This window comes from Sinocyclocheilus grahami, unplaced genomic scaffold (genome assembly GCF_001515645.1).
Source record: "Sinocyclocheilus grahami isolate Dianchi unplaced genomic scaffold, SAMN03320097.WGS_v1.1 scaffold20.1, whole genome shotgun sequence".
In the NCBI taxonomy this organism is placed as follows: domain Eukaryota; kingdom Metazoa; phylum Chordata; class Actinopteri; order Cypriniformes; family Cyprinidae; genus Sinocyclocheilus; species Sinocyclocheilus grahami.
Window position 1 is genome coordinate 1,943,583 of NW_015505199.1, and position 17,097 is coordinate 1,960,679.

Below are 17,097 nucleotides of genomic sequence, written 5' to 3' on the forward strand. Positions count from 1 at the left end.
AGCTTACCAAAACAACGACCTTCTTGTGTCTCAAACAGGCCCCAAAAAGCGTGACCGGGAACAGTGTAATGATAACATATATAAATTCAGCATCACACATCTCCTCGGACTACTCTCTGCTTGCTGTTCACTATAGACCGACCCAAGTGTTTCTCCAGAGCAGAGCAAATTTCATCAAGAAGATCTAGATTCTGATGGGTGAGTAGAACGTTCATTTGGAACAAAGAAGAATATCAAATCTGTTTTATAGCTCATCTCACTTTCAGCTATGAGGTTTGAGGACGTCCTTCATGAAATTGGTGGCTTCAACAAGTTCCAGTTTCTGGTTTTATACATCCTATGGCTCCCACGCGTCATCCTTCCACTGCACTTCCTGCTCCACAACTTCATCTCAGGTGTGCCACCCCACCACTGTGCCCTGCCTCACTTGGATGACCAGTACGCAGCTGGCACAGAGAAGGATGGCACAGAGGTGTCGGCACAGATTCTGGCACTTGGCATCCCACGTAATGCAGATGGATCCTACAGCTCCTGCAAGATGTACCCCCTTCCCTTGGACTTTGACCCAAATGGTGACCTCTCCCTAGTGTATGGAAACCGATCAAATGTGTCGGTGCCATGCCAGCACGGATTTGTATATGACCGCTCACAGTTCGCCTCAACAACCGCAACTGAGGTAAGAATGTACAAGATGCATTCCTGTATTTTATATGTTGATGATGTTCCAAGTTACTTATTATATCTACCACAAAAGTGAAAAGGTCTTTGTACTTTATTTACCCCTAAATTACCCCTGACAATTTTCAAGTGACGGCTGAAAACTCATCTCTTTTGAAGCTAATTGACTTCATCATAAAAAAAAAAACACTTTATTTATTCCTTCTCTTTCTAACTTGTACTTATCTGAACAATGTCTGGAAACTTGGTATTAGTGGCACTTCCTGTATCTGTTTGCCTCTTTAAGAAGAATCGCTTTATGTATCCCCCAATTGTAAGTCGCTTTGGATAAAAGCGTCTGCAAAATGACTAAATGTAAATGGTACATATTAATGCCTTAAAGGTACATGTTAGTATATATAGGGAACATTTCAGTACATTTTGAAAGGGTACCGTCCCATGTTATTTATGGACATTATTTCACCAATATATTCTGTAATAAATATGTTAACGAAATCAGAAATATTAAATATCCTTTGTTCTTGCTTATTAAGGTATGATCTGTCTCTCTTTTTCCAGTGGGATTTGATATGTGACAACAAAAGTCTAAACCAAGCCCATGCCACATTTTTCTTCATCGGAGTGACAATAGGTTCTATCATGTTTGGCCAGTTGGCAGATAAGTATGTTATTTTTTTTTAATTAATATTATGTTTTAGAACCATTTGTTCCATGCTTTTTACTTATGATTGTTTATTTTCTCATATTTCTTTCATCAATGACCCTTATACAAGATTCCTTAGGCGGAAAGCCGGTCGCATGACTTTTCTACAATAAAGAAAAGTCTTTACTCACATGTCTGAGGTTGAAAAACGATTAATTCTGCTTGATTTGTTCTGCATAGCTGACTTGTACATATTCATAATCATTATTTGCTTGTACAACAGAGTTCAAATATTCTTTGACTCATTATTTGTCACGGAGCGTGTCACACATCCAAAACTGCTTACCTCAGGCTATCTGTGTAACAAGCAAGACAGAGAATGTGCTCGCTGTTTCCCATGTGATTTTCAATGTTTGAATATCTTGCATGGTCAAATATATATATTTATATCAATCCACAGGTTTGGCCGTAAGCCGATGATTCAGGTTTCCTTTGTGGCCAGTTCTGTTTTTGGAATTGTTGAAGCTTTTTCTACATCTTACGTGATGTTCGCCATAGCAAGAACCTTGTGTGGACTGGCCCTGACCGGGATGTCTATCACCACAGTGGCTCTGTGTATCTATCCGTTTCTCATTTCTTTTCAATCTCTCTAGTCAACATGAAAGCCAAGCATGTTCCCATGGCTGTTAATACCTTTATAAATTTGCTCAATCTTCAGGTGTTGAGTGGACAGACGTTAAACATCGCACATTTACGGGAACCATCATCAGTCTCGGGTGGAGTGTAGGGAACATGCTTTTGGCTCTTCTGGCATATCTCATCAGGGACTGGAGGCACCTCATCCTGGTAGTGACTTCACCCTGCCTTGTTGGCATAATTGCCTGGTGGTGAGTGGTGGAACTGCAAGTGAAAGAATAATTGGTTATTGGACATGAAAAATGTATTCAAATATGAATTATTCAAGATAATGTGGAAGAAAAGATTATCAGATTTCTATTTATTAATTAAAAAATATAAAATTATATATAAAAATATTATTTTTAAACTAACAATGTATGTATTTATTTAATATTATAATACTTTTTAGGTCTCTGAATGTGCTTTAAGTTACAAGAATATTTTTCTCGTGTGCATTTGATCTCAAAAGGTGGATTCCTGAGTCAGCAAGATGGCTGCTGGCCAATGGCAGGGTGGAAGAGGCAAAGAAGTATCTCATTCAGTGTGCTAAGATGAATGGAAAGTACAGTTACACTCATAAACTAGACACTGAGGTAAACATATCTAGCTATACTCTTATTTATTATTATGATAATCAGTTTTGATCTCATCCCATCCTCCTCATTCTTCATTAAAAACTAAATCAATCATTTTGACTGTCACCTGTTTAGACCTTAAAGAAAATCACCATTAGTGAGGTCTCCAACAAGAATCATTCCTACCTTGATCTAGTGAGGACACCGAAACTGAGGAAGATTGTGTTTTTCTCAGGGATTTTCTGGTATGTGAGGAGCTTTTTTGTTGTCCACTGTGATATAACAGTCAAAAGCTGTGAATCAACAGTGTTTATTTAAATCTACAGGTTTGCAGTTGCTTTTACCTACTATGGCATCAGCTTCAACATCACTGGGTTTGGCCTGAACATCTATCTCACGCAATTTGTCTATGGAGTTATTGAAGTCCCAGCTAAGGTCGGGACCTACTTCACTCTGGATCGGATTGGTCGTAGAAATGGCCAGGCGTGGTCTCTCATTATAGCAGGAGCTCTGATTGGACTAAACAGTATGATCCCAACAGGTATTCATTCATTCTTTATCATGCTGCCTCTCCAAATTTTATGGTGGATATTAATTATTTAAGAAATAATGTGTTGGTTTTGTTGTGCTGTTTCATCCACAGACTTTGCTGGTGTGCGTACAGGGATTGCAGTTATTGGGAAGGGATTCTCTGAGGCAGCGTTTACCATTGCCTTCTTGTACACATCTGAGCTTTACCCTACTGTACTCCGGTAATTAAAAATTTTTTAATTGATTGATTGATTGATTGATTGAATGAATGAAAAGGGCCGAACAACACTTTTAAATTTGTTAAATTTACATTTTATCCATAACTATGGCCCCTTGTTTTTGGAATGAATGAACTCTCTGCTTCTCTGTATCTTTCATAGGCAGTGCGGCTTGGGCTACACCTCTTTTATAGCCCGTATTGGAGGTTCGCTGGCTCCCATGGTCATTTTATTAGAGGACATGTGGCGCTTTGCACCCTCTCTAGTGTTTGCTGTCACTGCAGTTCTCAGTGGATGTGTGGTCTTCCTTCTACCTGAGACCACGAATGTTCAGCTTCCAGAGAATGTTCTGGATATAGAGGAGGGGAGGTATAGTATCATTCAACCAGTACATAAGCATACCAAAATAGCTTTCTGCTGAATCACACAAATTGTGAAGTACTGCTCCTCCTACAAGACTTTAAACAACCATTTCACAAAACGTTTTTAAGTGACTTACACTACATTCAAGCTATACATTTTATTAGTTCACCATTATACTGGATCTAATTGTGACATGCTGTGAAATATTGTTCTCTTATTTATTTATTTAATAAGGCACACAATGTCCACAGAATCAGAGAGGGATGTTGAACTCACTGTGATGAATTCATCGCCTGCGGCTTTACAAGAGAAGGATTCATGACGGCAAAAACTGTCAGAAAATCAATGATTCCTTACAGCTCGACATCCTAATGGATAGATGTGAATAAACAACATTAATTGCAAGACATTTATGGTGCACAAGGGATAAACAGGGTAAGATTGCACAATCCTAAAAACCCCAGTGTAGCTTAAAATGTCATTGAATTTAAAAGTCAACAAAGAGCTGTTTATTAAGGTTATTAAGGTCATAAGGTGTTGTTTTGGTATTTTCTCTTCTGTAGCTTTAAAGAAATAAAATGTAATGGTGTATGAATGTTTGCATGATTCTTGTGTACATTATGCATTTACTCTTGCTATGAAAAGTAAAAACGGAATGAAATGTAATGCATACAGTATGTAATTTGCCCTTGTGTCGACTGAAATTTAGAATTTAGAATTTTGATTTCAGAATTCAGTACATCGTCTATGTGACTATAGTGAGGTTTTAAAATATTGTGTGGTTAGAATGATTTAATTGTAGCACTCAACACATTCTGATTAACAGTATTTGTATATATATAATAATAATAACTTGCCTGTTAATTATTTTAGTAGACTCTCAAATAAATATTTTACACTGTTACCACAATTATGCTTTCAAGCTCTCTTGTCTGTCAGTCGTCTATCAATAACACTCTTTACCGGCAGGGGGTGCAAGTGCATCACATACAGCTTTAAATACAACAGAATGAGGCATAGTAGAATTTCATAGGTCAGCTGTTCGCTGACGTGCTGCTCTTAAGCTCTTAAAGAAATGTATATTTTATTAGAATTGTTATAAAAATCAAAATATGACCGTGAACAACATGGCAGATCCAAGACGACCGAATAAGATTTTTCGGTGAGTATTATGTCCGTATTTAAGACTCTTTAAGTGATTGAGATGAGAGTTTTGATTGGCTCTCGTTAGCATCACTGTTAGCAGCAGCTCGGCTAATGATTAGATGAGAAGATTTACATTGCAGAGAGTTAAATAGATGCTAGTTTTTACCTAATAATATTTTTAAATAGTAACATCATTAAAATTAAAGCTCTATGGGATCATTATTGTTGCACATTTGTCATCTATTGTTCATCTTTCTCTGCCAAAATCATGTAATTTTTGTGTTCTGTGTATTTTATAGTATGGCATATAACGTTTGCTTCACAGCTACAAGCCACCTAACACAGAAACCAACCCCACATTGGAAGATCCTACACCCGATTACATGAACCTGCTCGGGATGATCTTCAGTATGTGTGGCCTGATGCTCAAGGTGACCTGACTCTCATCTACATAAACACCTGTGTTTACAGTAAACCCTTTATGAATATCCTATTGTTTATGACTAAAACATGAGCAGACTGATGCACAGCTCTGATTTAATGCTCAAATTGTGGTGTATTTGTGGTTTTGGCAGCTTAAATGGTGTGCGTGGATTGCAGTGTATTGCTCGTTCATCAGTTTTGCCAATTCACGAAGCTCAGAGGACACCAAACAAATGATGAGCAGCTTCATGTGAGTTGCTTATGCTTGTTTGTTTTTCTTATGATTAATACAAGTGTTGGATAATTACTTTATTGTTTGGTCTTTTCATAGAATTTCAGACATTTCATCTACCTAAAGAAATCCTCAAATGTAATGCTTCTGCGCTTGTTTGCCAGATTAAACGTATATTCCTTAAACGTTCATTCCTTCAGGCTGTCCATATCGGCCGTCGTGATGTCGTATTTGCAGAACCCACAGCCCATGTCGCCACCGTGGTAACAAATAATCCAAACCCAATAAGCCATCTCAGCAGGGACGGCATGAGAACCAGCTGATCCACCCACTGTCCTTCTGGAACGCAGGGACATACACTCATCAGCCCAGCTGGCCAATCAGAGGCTGACAAATTGACCGATGTAGTCCCTGTTCGACCGTTTCAAGTTTTCTCTGTGCACACCATTTGTTTTTATGTATGTGACCACACTGGTAAAATATTAATATGCTGTGAATGATTTTGAGAAATAAATGAGCTATTTTGTGTGCGGCTTCAAACATTTTCATACTGTATATACACAAGTAATTAATGTTAATTAGGACACTTTGAAGTGCAAAACTGGAGTTAGATGTTAATGTATTCATCCTGCTGCTGCTGCTGCTTCTAACTCAATGTGTGGACAGAAGTATGAATAAGCCTTTTATTCTGAAAGATTTCGTTTTTCTGAGAAGAAACCGCTTCAAAAGTGATATACAGCACTACATAGACATGCCAGATTTGTTCCTCTCAATGGGTCCAAGACGGATTCTGCACAGGCCTGGAGGATTTAAGGAACAACTGGCAACTCATGAACTGGCATTTTTGAAAGAGTATTCTTATTATTAGGAGCAATGTGCATAATGTTTTTTGACCGTTGTCTTTGTAAAACTAAGGTGGTTTCTTAAAAAATCTGTTAACCATGTTTGATGGTAAAATAAAATTTGTGTTTGTCCATAACCTATTACACCACTAGGTGGTCACAATTGATCTGATCACATTTCTTTCAATATCATAATTTAGGAATGTGTTTCTGCTCATCTAAGCATATGTTTAATGATTGGCAAGTAGTTTGATGCTATATCTTTATCCACAACAAATCTAATTCTCACGAATATGAGGAGTGAATCTGGCTCTTTAATTTGAAATAAAAAGAAAGTTTTATACATGCACACACACACACACACACAGTAATGATAATGTTTAGAAATTGCTGAATGCTATGTAATAGGCTTATTACATATTACATACATTTTGCCTGTAACCTGTAAATTGCCATTCAAATGTTTGGACAAAACAAAAAAGAACACTAGAAATGTTAGTCAAATCAAAACTGTCTTGTTGCCGAAATCCAGCTCGTCTCTGGGCTGATTTTATTTCATCATTTTATGTTATTTTTATTCTTTTGCCCCGTGCTCACCAATTTATACATTAAAACATAACATTAAGAATGAAACTTTACATACAACAATTGTATAATCTAAAATAACAAGAAACAAAAACGTATTCAAACTTTTGTGAATTTAATTTATGAAGACGAATGTTTTATGTCATTGATGGTCAAAGCTGAGTCAGCATGTTACCGTCATTTCACAATTCAGAGCCCCCCTTTCTTACGTCTGATCACGCGTATTGGCTAACTCCTTATTCATATGATGTTAAGCCAATCCAATAATTATATTTTATTGTGAATTACTATAAGAAATATTATTGTTTGTTAATACATTTTCATTACGTAGCCCTCCAACTGATCAGTGAAATTTGCCTTTAAATTTCCCTCATGAATAATATTATGTACACTCTCCCAATAAACCTGAGCAAGGAAGAGAAAAACACACATGACCATACTGTCTCTCACCCAGCGCGCAGCAGCAGTCAAAACGCGTAGTTCTGATCCGCGCCTCTGCTCTCAGCACCAGGACAGTCACGTATCCGTTACACGCACAGAGCGCGAGACTCCTCGTACAAGCGCATGCGGCTCTCGCGCCACGTAGACTCGTTTCTCGAGAGCCTTGACTGAACACATCGAGAATCAAAAGATTACACTGAGAAAGAACACACAATTGTCTGTTTTGCCCAACGAAAATACTTAAAGACAGAATGTTCCGAGCTTGAAGATGGATATGACCTCTTGCTCTGAGACAAAGGACCTCGGACCATTCAGTTTGTGGAGTTTTAGTGGTAGTTTTGTCAGTTATAAACTACAGGTGATCCGGACGAGTCCAGATTGCAGGATCATCTCTGAAAAAACAAACCTCTGTGGTGAGTGTCTCTTTAATTTCTCTGTTCACAATCGCTTAATGTTTCATATATAAAGATATGTGTATGTAATATTTTGCTTGAGCCTATATACAAATTTAAAATTTAAATGTTTATATTATATAAAATGTGTGTATAACGTAAAATGTGAAATTACAACATTAACACTATATACTAATTATGCATTATACTTGTATTATATACAACTATTTTGTCTGTAAATAGGCTATATTTATACATTTAATATTTGTTTTAGTATCTATCTATCTATCTATCTATCTATCTATCTACAGGTGCATCTCAATAAATTAGAATGTCGTGGAAAATGTCATTTATTTCAGTAATTCAACTCAAATTGTGAAACTCCTGTATTAATTAAATAATTAATTTTTATTGGTCTTATTCCTAGTGAACCAAACTAAGAGACCATTTTGAAGGCTCAGGAAACCTTTGCAAGTGTTTTGAGTTGATTAGCTGATTGGTTTGCATGTCACCATATTCTAATTAGTTGAGATAGTGAATTGGTGGGTTTTTGTTAAATGTGAGCCAAAATCATCACCATTAAAAGAACCAAAGACTTAAACTACTTCAGTCTGTGTGCATTGAATTTATTTAATACACAAGTTTCACAATTTGAGTTGAATTACTGAAATAAATTAACGTTTCCACGACATTCTAATTTATTGAGATGCACCTGTATCATGTGGCATCAGAGAAGAATCTTTAATCTTTCTTTGGTTGGAAAGTACCATAAAATACCATGGTACAGTACCTTTGGTCATTCTGTGGTATTCTTTTCAAGTACCTTGCAGTAAATACCATGGAAATACTATACAGTATATCAAAATACTATGATTCTACTGCCTGTTATATTCACTGTGCCATAGTATCATCTTAGTACTTTTTTGGTCATGTTTAACACATACTTTTGTATTTGTTAGATGATCTTTTGCCAGTCTTTTGCTGTTCTCGGTGTGATGGCTTACAGCCAGAGCTATTTATCATAATGTGTTCATTCAGCAGATACCATATTATTTATGCTCTGAATGGTACTAAATGCAGCAAATCATTTTATTGTGTTTAAACATTTATTCTGCCCTCCTATATAACAGTACATATGTCAGCATCCGAATTGGCTGAGACTTTGATTTTAGCCATTTCTGACTACCGTTCACAATAAAAAATAAAAAAACGTGTAATATGCCTAATACACTGGAGAAAAGTCTAAAAATCGAGTTCAGTCTAGAAAAACTGATCTCAAGCTTGATACATGACATCTTTGAATAGGGACTTGATGGCCATTATTTCTATCGGTAAGTTTTTGTGGTTTTGGAGAACTTTGTAAATGTCACCCTAATTGCATGCATTCATACACACCCACACAATGGTGAGGCTGTCTGTGGGCTGGTTCAATGGAGATCCAGCCCACACAAATGGCCACTTGCTGTAACACACAATGATGCAAATGAAATCATCCAAAATTGGGTCTTACTACCTTTTGTGGCTATGCCTATGCTCTACCTTGCCGTTACAGCGAGATTTATGGTGTTGTCGCTTTAGCAAACAAAGAAAAGCGGGATTCTTTTGTCTAGTCCAGGAAGCAGCCAATGCATCAAACCCTTTAAACAAGGATGAGATGTGTTCCTGACTAAAAATACAAAAAACATGAATGTCATGATGCTGCCAGGCTCCAGGAAAGGACTTAAAAATGTGTGAAGGCCTTTCAAGATGTCTTCTGGTTCTCCTTCACCTCACTGAATATATTCCCTGTTGGAAATGGCATGCGTATTGTAATAGCTTTGCTCTCCATTGGCCAAAAATAAAGAGGCAGATTTAGTTAGTTCCATCTTTAGTGTCTGATCATTGATACAAGCTGTGACTCTCCTAATCACAGCCTGACAACAAAACCCGCCTGTCAACAAAGAGCACAGCCACAATAAGGACTGTGTGAATGTATTCCATTCACATTTTGGCTACTGTGCTTATCTTTTCCTGTGCTTTACTCCATCTGTGTCTTTCTTTTCATCTAATCTTTGTACTTGGGGGAAGATCACTATAGCATTTGCCACAACTTCAGTGCTTTGCTTTCTGAAACAGAACAGTAGAAGTGCTATCAGCCCTTCTGGCTCGTCTCAAAGAGCCTCAGAACCTCCAAAAGCATAAACTTCTGCACTGCATTGTTCCTGTGCATGTGTGAGTATGTATTTGAAATTGTTGAGTGTGTATGTGTCACTTTAAATTACTTTATTTCTCCACCCGTGTCACAGTGGACAAATTCTTCAAACACAGTCAGCACATATCGTAGTGCATCATTTATTTTCACCTGACATTGGTCTATTGCAATTTTCTCTAAACAACTATGCAGCCTTTTTTAATTAAACCTCCCTAGGTGTTTTTTCTACCCTCTGCTTTCCTTTCCCACTTGATTACACGTCACATATTTTCCCCTTCATTTCCTTTTTTTTTTTTTTTTGCTGCTGTCAGTTTTTATTATTATGATGAAGATGATGATTTATAGTATTATGAACAACATCACTATAAAAATATTTTCTAATAAAGACATTTTATTTATAATGTTTATAATGCTGTGGAAAAATAAATAAATGTTATTTATTATTTATATATTTGCAGCATTACCATCTTAATGTAAGTGTTCCAATAAAAAAATAATAACATGTTATTATAAAATAAAACAATAATAACATGTTATTATTAGCAATAATAGCAATACCAATACTACATCAAAAACAAGAACATAATAATAATAATAATTATTATTATTATTATTATTTATTATTATTATTTACAGCATTATGAACACTATCACAATATAAATGATTAAATTTTCCACTAAAGACATTATGTTGTGAAGGTGTTCATAATGCCACAAATAAATATATTTATTTAAGTAATTAATTAATTAATTTAAGTCTTCCAATAAAGAAATAAAACGTTACTGTCAAAAAATAGAAATAATAGCAATACCAATTCTAAAACAACAACAACTTAATAAAATAATAATAATTATTGCTTTTGTTGTTGTTGTTGCAGTTCTACAAACGGTATATAATGTATTGTATTATACATTAAAAATGAATCAAAGGATAGATTTTATGCTCATTTACACTTATAAATCAATGTCTTGATACAAGTACATTTAATTTTAATATTATATTTTAAATATTAATTATATATTTTTAATATTATATTTTAAATTAAAATTACTCATAAATATACTATATTAACTATATACTATATATAACTATATTCTTTAAAACAATGACAACAAAAACAAAAAAGATTACACCAAAAACGTTTTTGTAAAAATACAGTAATTTCTCTACTTTCTGCCCCCATAGAGCCATGCTGTCTCCCATGTATGCAGACAGCTCAGTCATCATGGAGAGAGCGCCGCCCTTGCGGAAGGGAGGGAGAGTGCAACCTCAGGGCCACAAACTGCGCTCTCATCCTCCCACCAGCGGAAGCAGTGTTTGTGCCAACCCGACCTACTATCATACTGTGTATGACATGAGTGATGCAGCATGCCATGACTACAGCAAAGCTAATGGAGGGGAAACGGTAATGATCGATGGGACACTTTACTCTTTGATGCCCAGTGACTCTCTGGTTCCTCCTATCAGAAGGAGAGGAGGCCTAGTTGACCACCGTGATGTCATCAAAGCACACCAATCCCATAAATTGCAGAGCACTCCACAGGCCCAACGAAAACAATGGGAGTGAGTATTAAATAATCTGTTACTTTTTGAAATGTCTTGGGTTTGATGACTTTGTTATTTTGAAATGTACTAGAAAAAAGTCCATCATAAAGCACCAATCACGTGTTTTGGCATGTTTAGTCATTTGATGACATTTAAGTTTAATGTGCTTTTGTTCAAGTAGTTTAATGTCAATGCTAGTCCTATGAATTTAATTATCAACAGCATAATCTTGTTTCATACTGAAATGTCAACTGATGGAAGTGATTGTGAAATACACCCACCTCATTCATCTTATTTTTTTTATCTACCATAATTTTTTTTTATGTGCAAGATTGTACAAAATGTGGATTCTAAATCTATCCCTCTGAGACCTAGATTGTTGCCATGCCTCCTCTACAGCCTTCAGGGAGCAGACTGTCACTTAAAATATTCATCTCCCATCATATCTCTGAGAATAAAGGGTAGGTCATGTAGGTGTGTGTGTGGAGAGGATGTGTATGGACATTGATGGACACATTGATGACCGCTGCTTCATTTGGACCCTGTGTGTGTGGTTTTGCCTGACAGCAGTTAGTGAATGTGAAAACCTTGAGTTCTGGTGAAACAGATATTGTTTGAAATCTGGAATGGATAGGGAGCAAATTCAGACCAAGATGGAAACATATTAAGGCAAAAAGGACAGTTGTGGTGATGTTTTTTTTTTTGGCAAAGTTGTTTTTGTGTTAGTGGCGTAGAAAGTCTGTTTATATTCTTGTGTTGTGATTAGTGGGTACACGCTCCTCACGGACTTGTCAGCTTCAGTCAAATCCTCTGCTGACTTTAGCTTATAATTGGAGACCGTCAAGTTGATGTGTGTATTTCTGTGCAGCTAGCAGCACCAAATAGAATAGCAAAAATCATGCATTCCAACCTTCCATAGTTTGGACAAACAGGTACATGAAATATATATATATATATATATTTTTTTTTTTAATGCATTATATATATTTATTCTATATTATACATTATATACATAATGATTTATATATTTATACATTTATATTTTTTACGTTTATATATTTATATTATGCCAAGATATAAACATAATTTCTTATTTTTATGTAATTTATATGTTATATAAAACTATAAAAATTATATCTGTATTTATCACTTTATATTTACTTGTTCTTTGTATCATACTTTATATTATTTTATAGTTTTAGATAACATGTAAATTACATGAAATAAACAAAACAAAAAAACTATTTATATATGATTTACACATTATGTCAAAATATAAACATAATTTTATATTTAAAAAATATATAAAAACTGACTTTATGGCTTATTTGTAGTTGTTTTTGGGACAGAAGGAAACAATTTTACCTAAATATAGTTCACCATAGAGAGAGCATGTTCTTTTTCACCTTGACGTATCCTCGGCCTCAGGTCTCTGGTGTTTAGAAGAATTAGCCTGGGTTTTGTTGTGTTTGCGTCACGGTGGGACCAAGTTACAGTGAACGTAGTGTGACAGTGGAATCCAGTCACGATTTTTGTTGCGCTTTAGGGGTGTGGAGGCTTCCACTCTCATCCCTCACCCACTCAATCTGGCAGCTGTAGCAGCGGGGAGACGTGAGATAACAGGTTACTGAGAGAAAATGCACTCTCACTTTCTTTCACTGACTCATTTCCCCTTGCTCTCTTCTCTCTTTCATTTTCCCTTTCTTGTCTCTGGTCTGGGAGTGATCAGCTGTAACTAAATATGAGCTCAGGGAGTCTGTCACACAGCAGAAATGCAGATAAATGCACAAACAAATACACAAACAAGTATAAGATGCACAAGATGTTGCAGTTCATACATGCAATGGGGTCCAGAAGTCTGAGACTACATTGAAACTTTTCATGTAATCTTTAATGTAAGTCTATGTGTGATATTGACCATGCAAACTGCATTGTGGAGATGGTCAGATGTTCTTGCACCCATTGAAGCACAAGATGCTCTCTGCATTTTCCTAGCCGTTAGCCTGGAAACCATTTTTGAAATTTTATGAATTTAAATTCATGTACTTTAATTTCAATTAATTATTTCAAATGTATATAAATTATTATATATTAAAATTGTGATTTATTAATTGTTTTTATATTTTTGTATTTAAGAATTATTTTAAATATTTAAAACTCTCATTGTGCTTTATTATATATATATATATATATATATATAAATTTTTTATTAATAGTTTCATACATTGGCCTGAAACTGTAATACTGGCCCCAACTTTATTGTTGAGTCCTAAAATTAGAAGCAATTTCATTAGTACATTGGAGACTAGACTCTCTTTTTCCTCTTTCACACATTCTCCTGCCACTGCCTTGTGTTCAGTGTTTTCCATAAACACGGGGTACGTCTCTCACACACTCTCAATTAGAGCAGTGCAGCCTCTTAAATAGACAAAAAAAGTTTGTGTCTCTCAGCTGTGTATTGCTTCTATTTTCCATCCCTTCATCTGTGTCCCTCATCCCTCCCCCTTATCTGGGCTGAAAATTACTTCAAATCTTATTTCAGTGTACCTCCTATTTGGGTTTAGAATGAAAAGCTGTAAAATCTAAATATATGCTGTGAAGTGGTTTACATTTAGACTGTACAGACACACACAAACACACATAATCACACACAGTCTTATACAGAGTCACTTGGCAGCAAGTGCGGGCAGTGTGACAAGGGGGCAGTTTTTGAGCGGATGCTTCCACAGTTTCAGCTGGCAGGAGAGACCTAAGCTGCATAAATAGGGTAGCCATGCTATTTTTAGCACCCATAAAAATTGGCTTTTTAGTATTACCAAGGCCGCAATGAACGAAAGCATTGATTTAAGACTGAGAGATGATTTGTGGAATGTGACGTTACAGGTGCGAGGGTGCATGATGGGTCAATGTCATCCTGGCAGCTGGCAGCTGCAATCCTTTTCCCAACGAATGAGAGAGTGCCAACAGACGTAAATGTACAGACTTCCTGATTAGATTCTGCAAATAGTTTCCATGTTGATTTATACCAGTTGCAAGGGTAGAAATTATCAAGTGATTGGACCTTGGTGAAATTTTATTAATTTTATGAAGCATAATTCTTTTCCTTAGACTATATGAGATAATTTTTGTTATATTTGTGATGTTGATTTTAAAGCTTCACAATTTTTACCTGTACAATAACTAACTTAATGAAACTCTGAAGATGCAAATGGTATCTGAAAGAGTTAGGAATATATATAAATATATAATATAAATATATAAATATAATTACCTTCATATAAAAACAATAAAATTCAAAGAGACCATGATAGAAAACTAGTGTGAGAAAGACCAAGGAGACATTATATATTTAGTTGATGTGAGAGAATGGATGGATCAGTAGATGAAAATCATCTAAGGAATTTGTGAAATGGAAAGTAAAGGAATGAAATATGCGGCAATCAAGATGAGGAGTGAAACAGGAGACAGGTTGAGCGTTAAGACCAATGAGAACAGACGGCAAGACATCTGAGTGTCCTCTTAAACACTGAGCCATTGTTTGTTTTTCTTTAGTCCACCTTTCCAACTCTCTTATCTTCTTTTCTTTTTTATCTTGAATCAATCTGGCTTATTGCCATGCATTGGAGACCTGTTCCAGACAGAGGTGTCCCTTAGGACCTAGTTTCTCCAATGATGTGTGCGTGTGTATATTGATTGCTTTCTGGTGTGGTTGGGAAATCGTAATTCCTGACGTGTTTTAAACCCTGTTTTTATTGAACTTTCGAATACACCTCAGCAGTTTCCATGCAACTATGTCTCTGCATTAGATTCATTACTCTACATAATTACTTGGCTGGATCCGAATAGCTTGCAAATGCATTACGTCAATCTGTGTCGTAAACCAGCACACTGTCTGGTTTTTGAGCATAATTTATTATACCTGGGATTCCTGTCAAACCACAGTGTTCTCAGAGCCTGAGACTGCACCTCCTGCATCTCAATTATGCATTTGTGCCATACTGTCTTCCTCTAAGAGATCTCAGAGGTTTGTGATGTGTGTCTGTGCGACAGAAAGCAGAACTGGTTTGATAGTCTGATCCTAAGGCTGGAATGAATGTTCATTCTGTTTGTTTCAAGAGTTTGTGTCTACTTAAAGAAATTAAGTAGTTAATGAAATTAAAATTTGCTGAAAATTTACTCACCTTTAGCTTCAGGCCATCCATGATGTAGATGAGTTTGTTTCTTCATGGGAAGTGATTTGGAAAAATTTTGCATTACATCACTTGCACACCAATTGATCCACTGCTGTGAATGGGTGCCGTCAGAATGAAAGTCCAAACAGCTCATAAAAACTTCACAATAATCCACAAATAATTCACAAGACTCCAGTCCATCAATTAACGGCTTGTGGAGCGAAAAGCTACATGTTTGTCAGAAACAAATCAATCATTAAGATGTTTTTAACTTCAAACAAGTCCTTTATCCATATGCTGCTTTCTCCAGCAAAAGTCATCTCATCTGAATCAGGAGAGAAATACAGATCAGGCACCGTTTACAAGCTAAATGTTGGTGGATTTTGATATGAGAGGACAACAGGAGATGGGATTTATTTTTTCACTGGAAGGAGCATTATTATGGATTATGGTATTTTGGCCAGAAGCGATGGTTTAAAATGAAAAAGCCTTAATGATGAATTTATTACAAACACACAGCTTTTTGCTTCACAAGACATTAATTGATGGACTGCAGTCGTGTGGATTATTGCAATGTTTTTTATCAGCTTGGACTCTCATTCTGACGGCACCCATTCACTGCAGAGGATCTATTGGTGAGCAAGTGATATAATGCTAAATTTCTAAAATGATATAATGCAATTTATTGTTTATTTTTTTTATCAAATTTTATTTTGTGTGAACTATTCCTTTAAAACAAACTAATCTGACCATTTCATAATCAGAGATTCAGTTTAAAGAGAGAGAAAAATGGAAATTCTGTCATCATTTACTCATCCTCATGTTGTTCTTTGCTTCTGCTGCAGAAAACAAAAGATATGTAATGATATTTAATTTAAAAAAATCTATGTAATGCAAATCAACAGGGTCCAATGTTTTCTTTGACGCCACTTAATTGCTTTGAATAGACAAAAACACTTAAAAGGATGGTTCACCCAAAAATGAAAATTGTCATAATTTACTCACCCTCACCCTCATGTTCTAAACCTGCATGGGTTTATTTCTTCTGCAGAACACAAAAGAAGATATTTTGAAGAAATATGGTAAACAAACCTTTTTTTTGCTACCTTTAAGTACTATTGTATGAAAAAAAATTCTCAAAACATCTTCTTTTATTTTCCACAGAAGAAAGAATGTCATAGAGGTTTGAAACAATGTAAGGGTGAATAAATGATGACAACATTTTCATTTTTTTGTGAACATTCTTCAAAAAAATATATTCTTGTGTAGTTTATCTTTTATAGTGAAAACAGATCAAACTCTACCTATGTTTGTGCATCTGTGCATCTCCTGTTATTCATGTCTGTAGGGCAGAACTCACCTTATTTTATCTCTCTGTGCTCTGTCATTTCTCTGAGCCATTTAGATGCTAATGCAGCCAGTGAGTCCATTCCATCTGCTG

General features: G+C 35.7%; 3 protein-coding genes across 5 annotated transcripts in view; all 3 read left to right on the top strand.

Annotated features, from left to right (window-relative positions):
- The first annotated feature begins 121 nt into the window (after nt 1–121).
- slc22a7a (solute carrier family 22 member 7a) lies at nt 122–4,115 on the top strand. Of its 2 annotated transcripts, none has more exons than XM_016239053.1 (11): nt 122–198; nt 267–676; nt 1,237–1,340; nt 1,782–1,936; nt 2,040–2,208; nt 2,469–2,592; nt 2,710–2,819; nt 2,901–3,115; nt 3,218–3,326; nt 3,486–3,692; nt 3,921–4,115. In XM_016239053.1, the coding sequence occupies exons 1-11, from the start codon at nt 195–197 to the stop codon at nt 4,006–4,008; spliced, it is 1,695 nt and encodes a 564-aa protein (XP_016094539.1). In that variant the 5' UTR covers nt 122–194; the 3' UTR covers nt 4,009–4,115. The 2 variants fall into 2 exon arrangements, with proteins under 2 accessions (XP_016094539.1, XP_016094546.1); XM_016239060.1 differs by having other exon boundaries at nt 3,938–4,115.
- A 571-nt stretch (nt 4,116–4,686) lies between these two features.
- On the top strand, nt 4,687–6,685 carry wdr83os (WD repeat domain 83 opposite strand). 2 transcript variants are annotated; one of them, XM_016239640.1, is made up of 4 exons: nt 4,687–4,848; nt 5,158–5,263; nt 5,408–5,505; nt 5,587–5,675. In XM_016239640.1, exons 1-4 carry the CDS (start codon nt 4,799–4,801, stop codon nt 5,609–5,611), a joined length of 279 nt encoding a protein of 92 aa, XP_016095126.1. In that variant the 5' UTR covers nt 4,687–4,798; the 3' UTR covers nt 5,612–5,675. The 2 variants fall into 2 exon arrangements, with proteins under 2 accessions (XP_016095126.1, XP_016095120.1); XM_016239634.1 differs by lacking the exon at nt 5,587–5,675 and adding an exon at nt 5,688–6,685 and having other exon boundaries at nt 4,695–4,848.
- A 1,022-nt stretch (nt 6,686–7,707) lies between these two features.
- cacna1ab (calcium channel, voltage-dependent, P/Q type, alpha 1A subunit, b) overlaps nt 7,708–17,097 on the top strand; it is a 149,880-nt gene continuing 140,490 nt past the window's right edge. The window contains exons 1-2 of the mRNA XM_016239385.1: nt 7,708–7,768; nt 11,125–11,502. Of these exons, the coding sequence (XP_016094871.1) occupies nt 11,129–11,502 (374 nt within the window). The 5' untranslated portion in view covers nt 7,708–7,768; nt 11,125–11,128. The remainder of the gene's footprint in view (nt 7,769–11,124; nt 11,503–17,097) is intronic.

Bases quoted from the DNA above. Each gene is read 5' to 3' on its own strand.
- slc22a7a (XM_016239053.1), top strand. The intron at 2,209-2,468 runs GTGAGTGGTGGA...TGATCTCAAAAG, and splicing joins GTTGGCATAATTGCCTGGTG to GTGGATTCCTGAGTCAGCAA. The intron at 3,327-3,485 runs GTAATTAAAAAT...TATCTTTCATAG, and splicing joins CTTTACCCTACTGTACTCCG to GCAGTGCGGCTTGGGCTACA.
- wdr83os (XM_016239634.1), top strand. From the start codon at position 4,799: ATGACCGTGAACAACATGGCAGATCCAAGACGACCGAATAAGATTTTT. The intron at 4,849-5,157 runs GTGAGTATTATG...TTTGCTTCACAG, and splicing joins CGACCGAATAAGATTTTTCG to CTACAAGCCACCTAACACAG. The intron at 5,506-5,687 runs GTGAGTTGCTTA...TCATTCCTTCAG, and splicing joins CAAATGATGAGCAGCTTCAT to GCTGTCCATATCGGCCGTCG.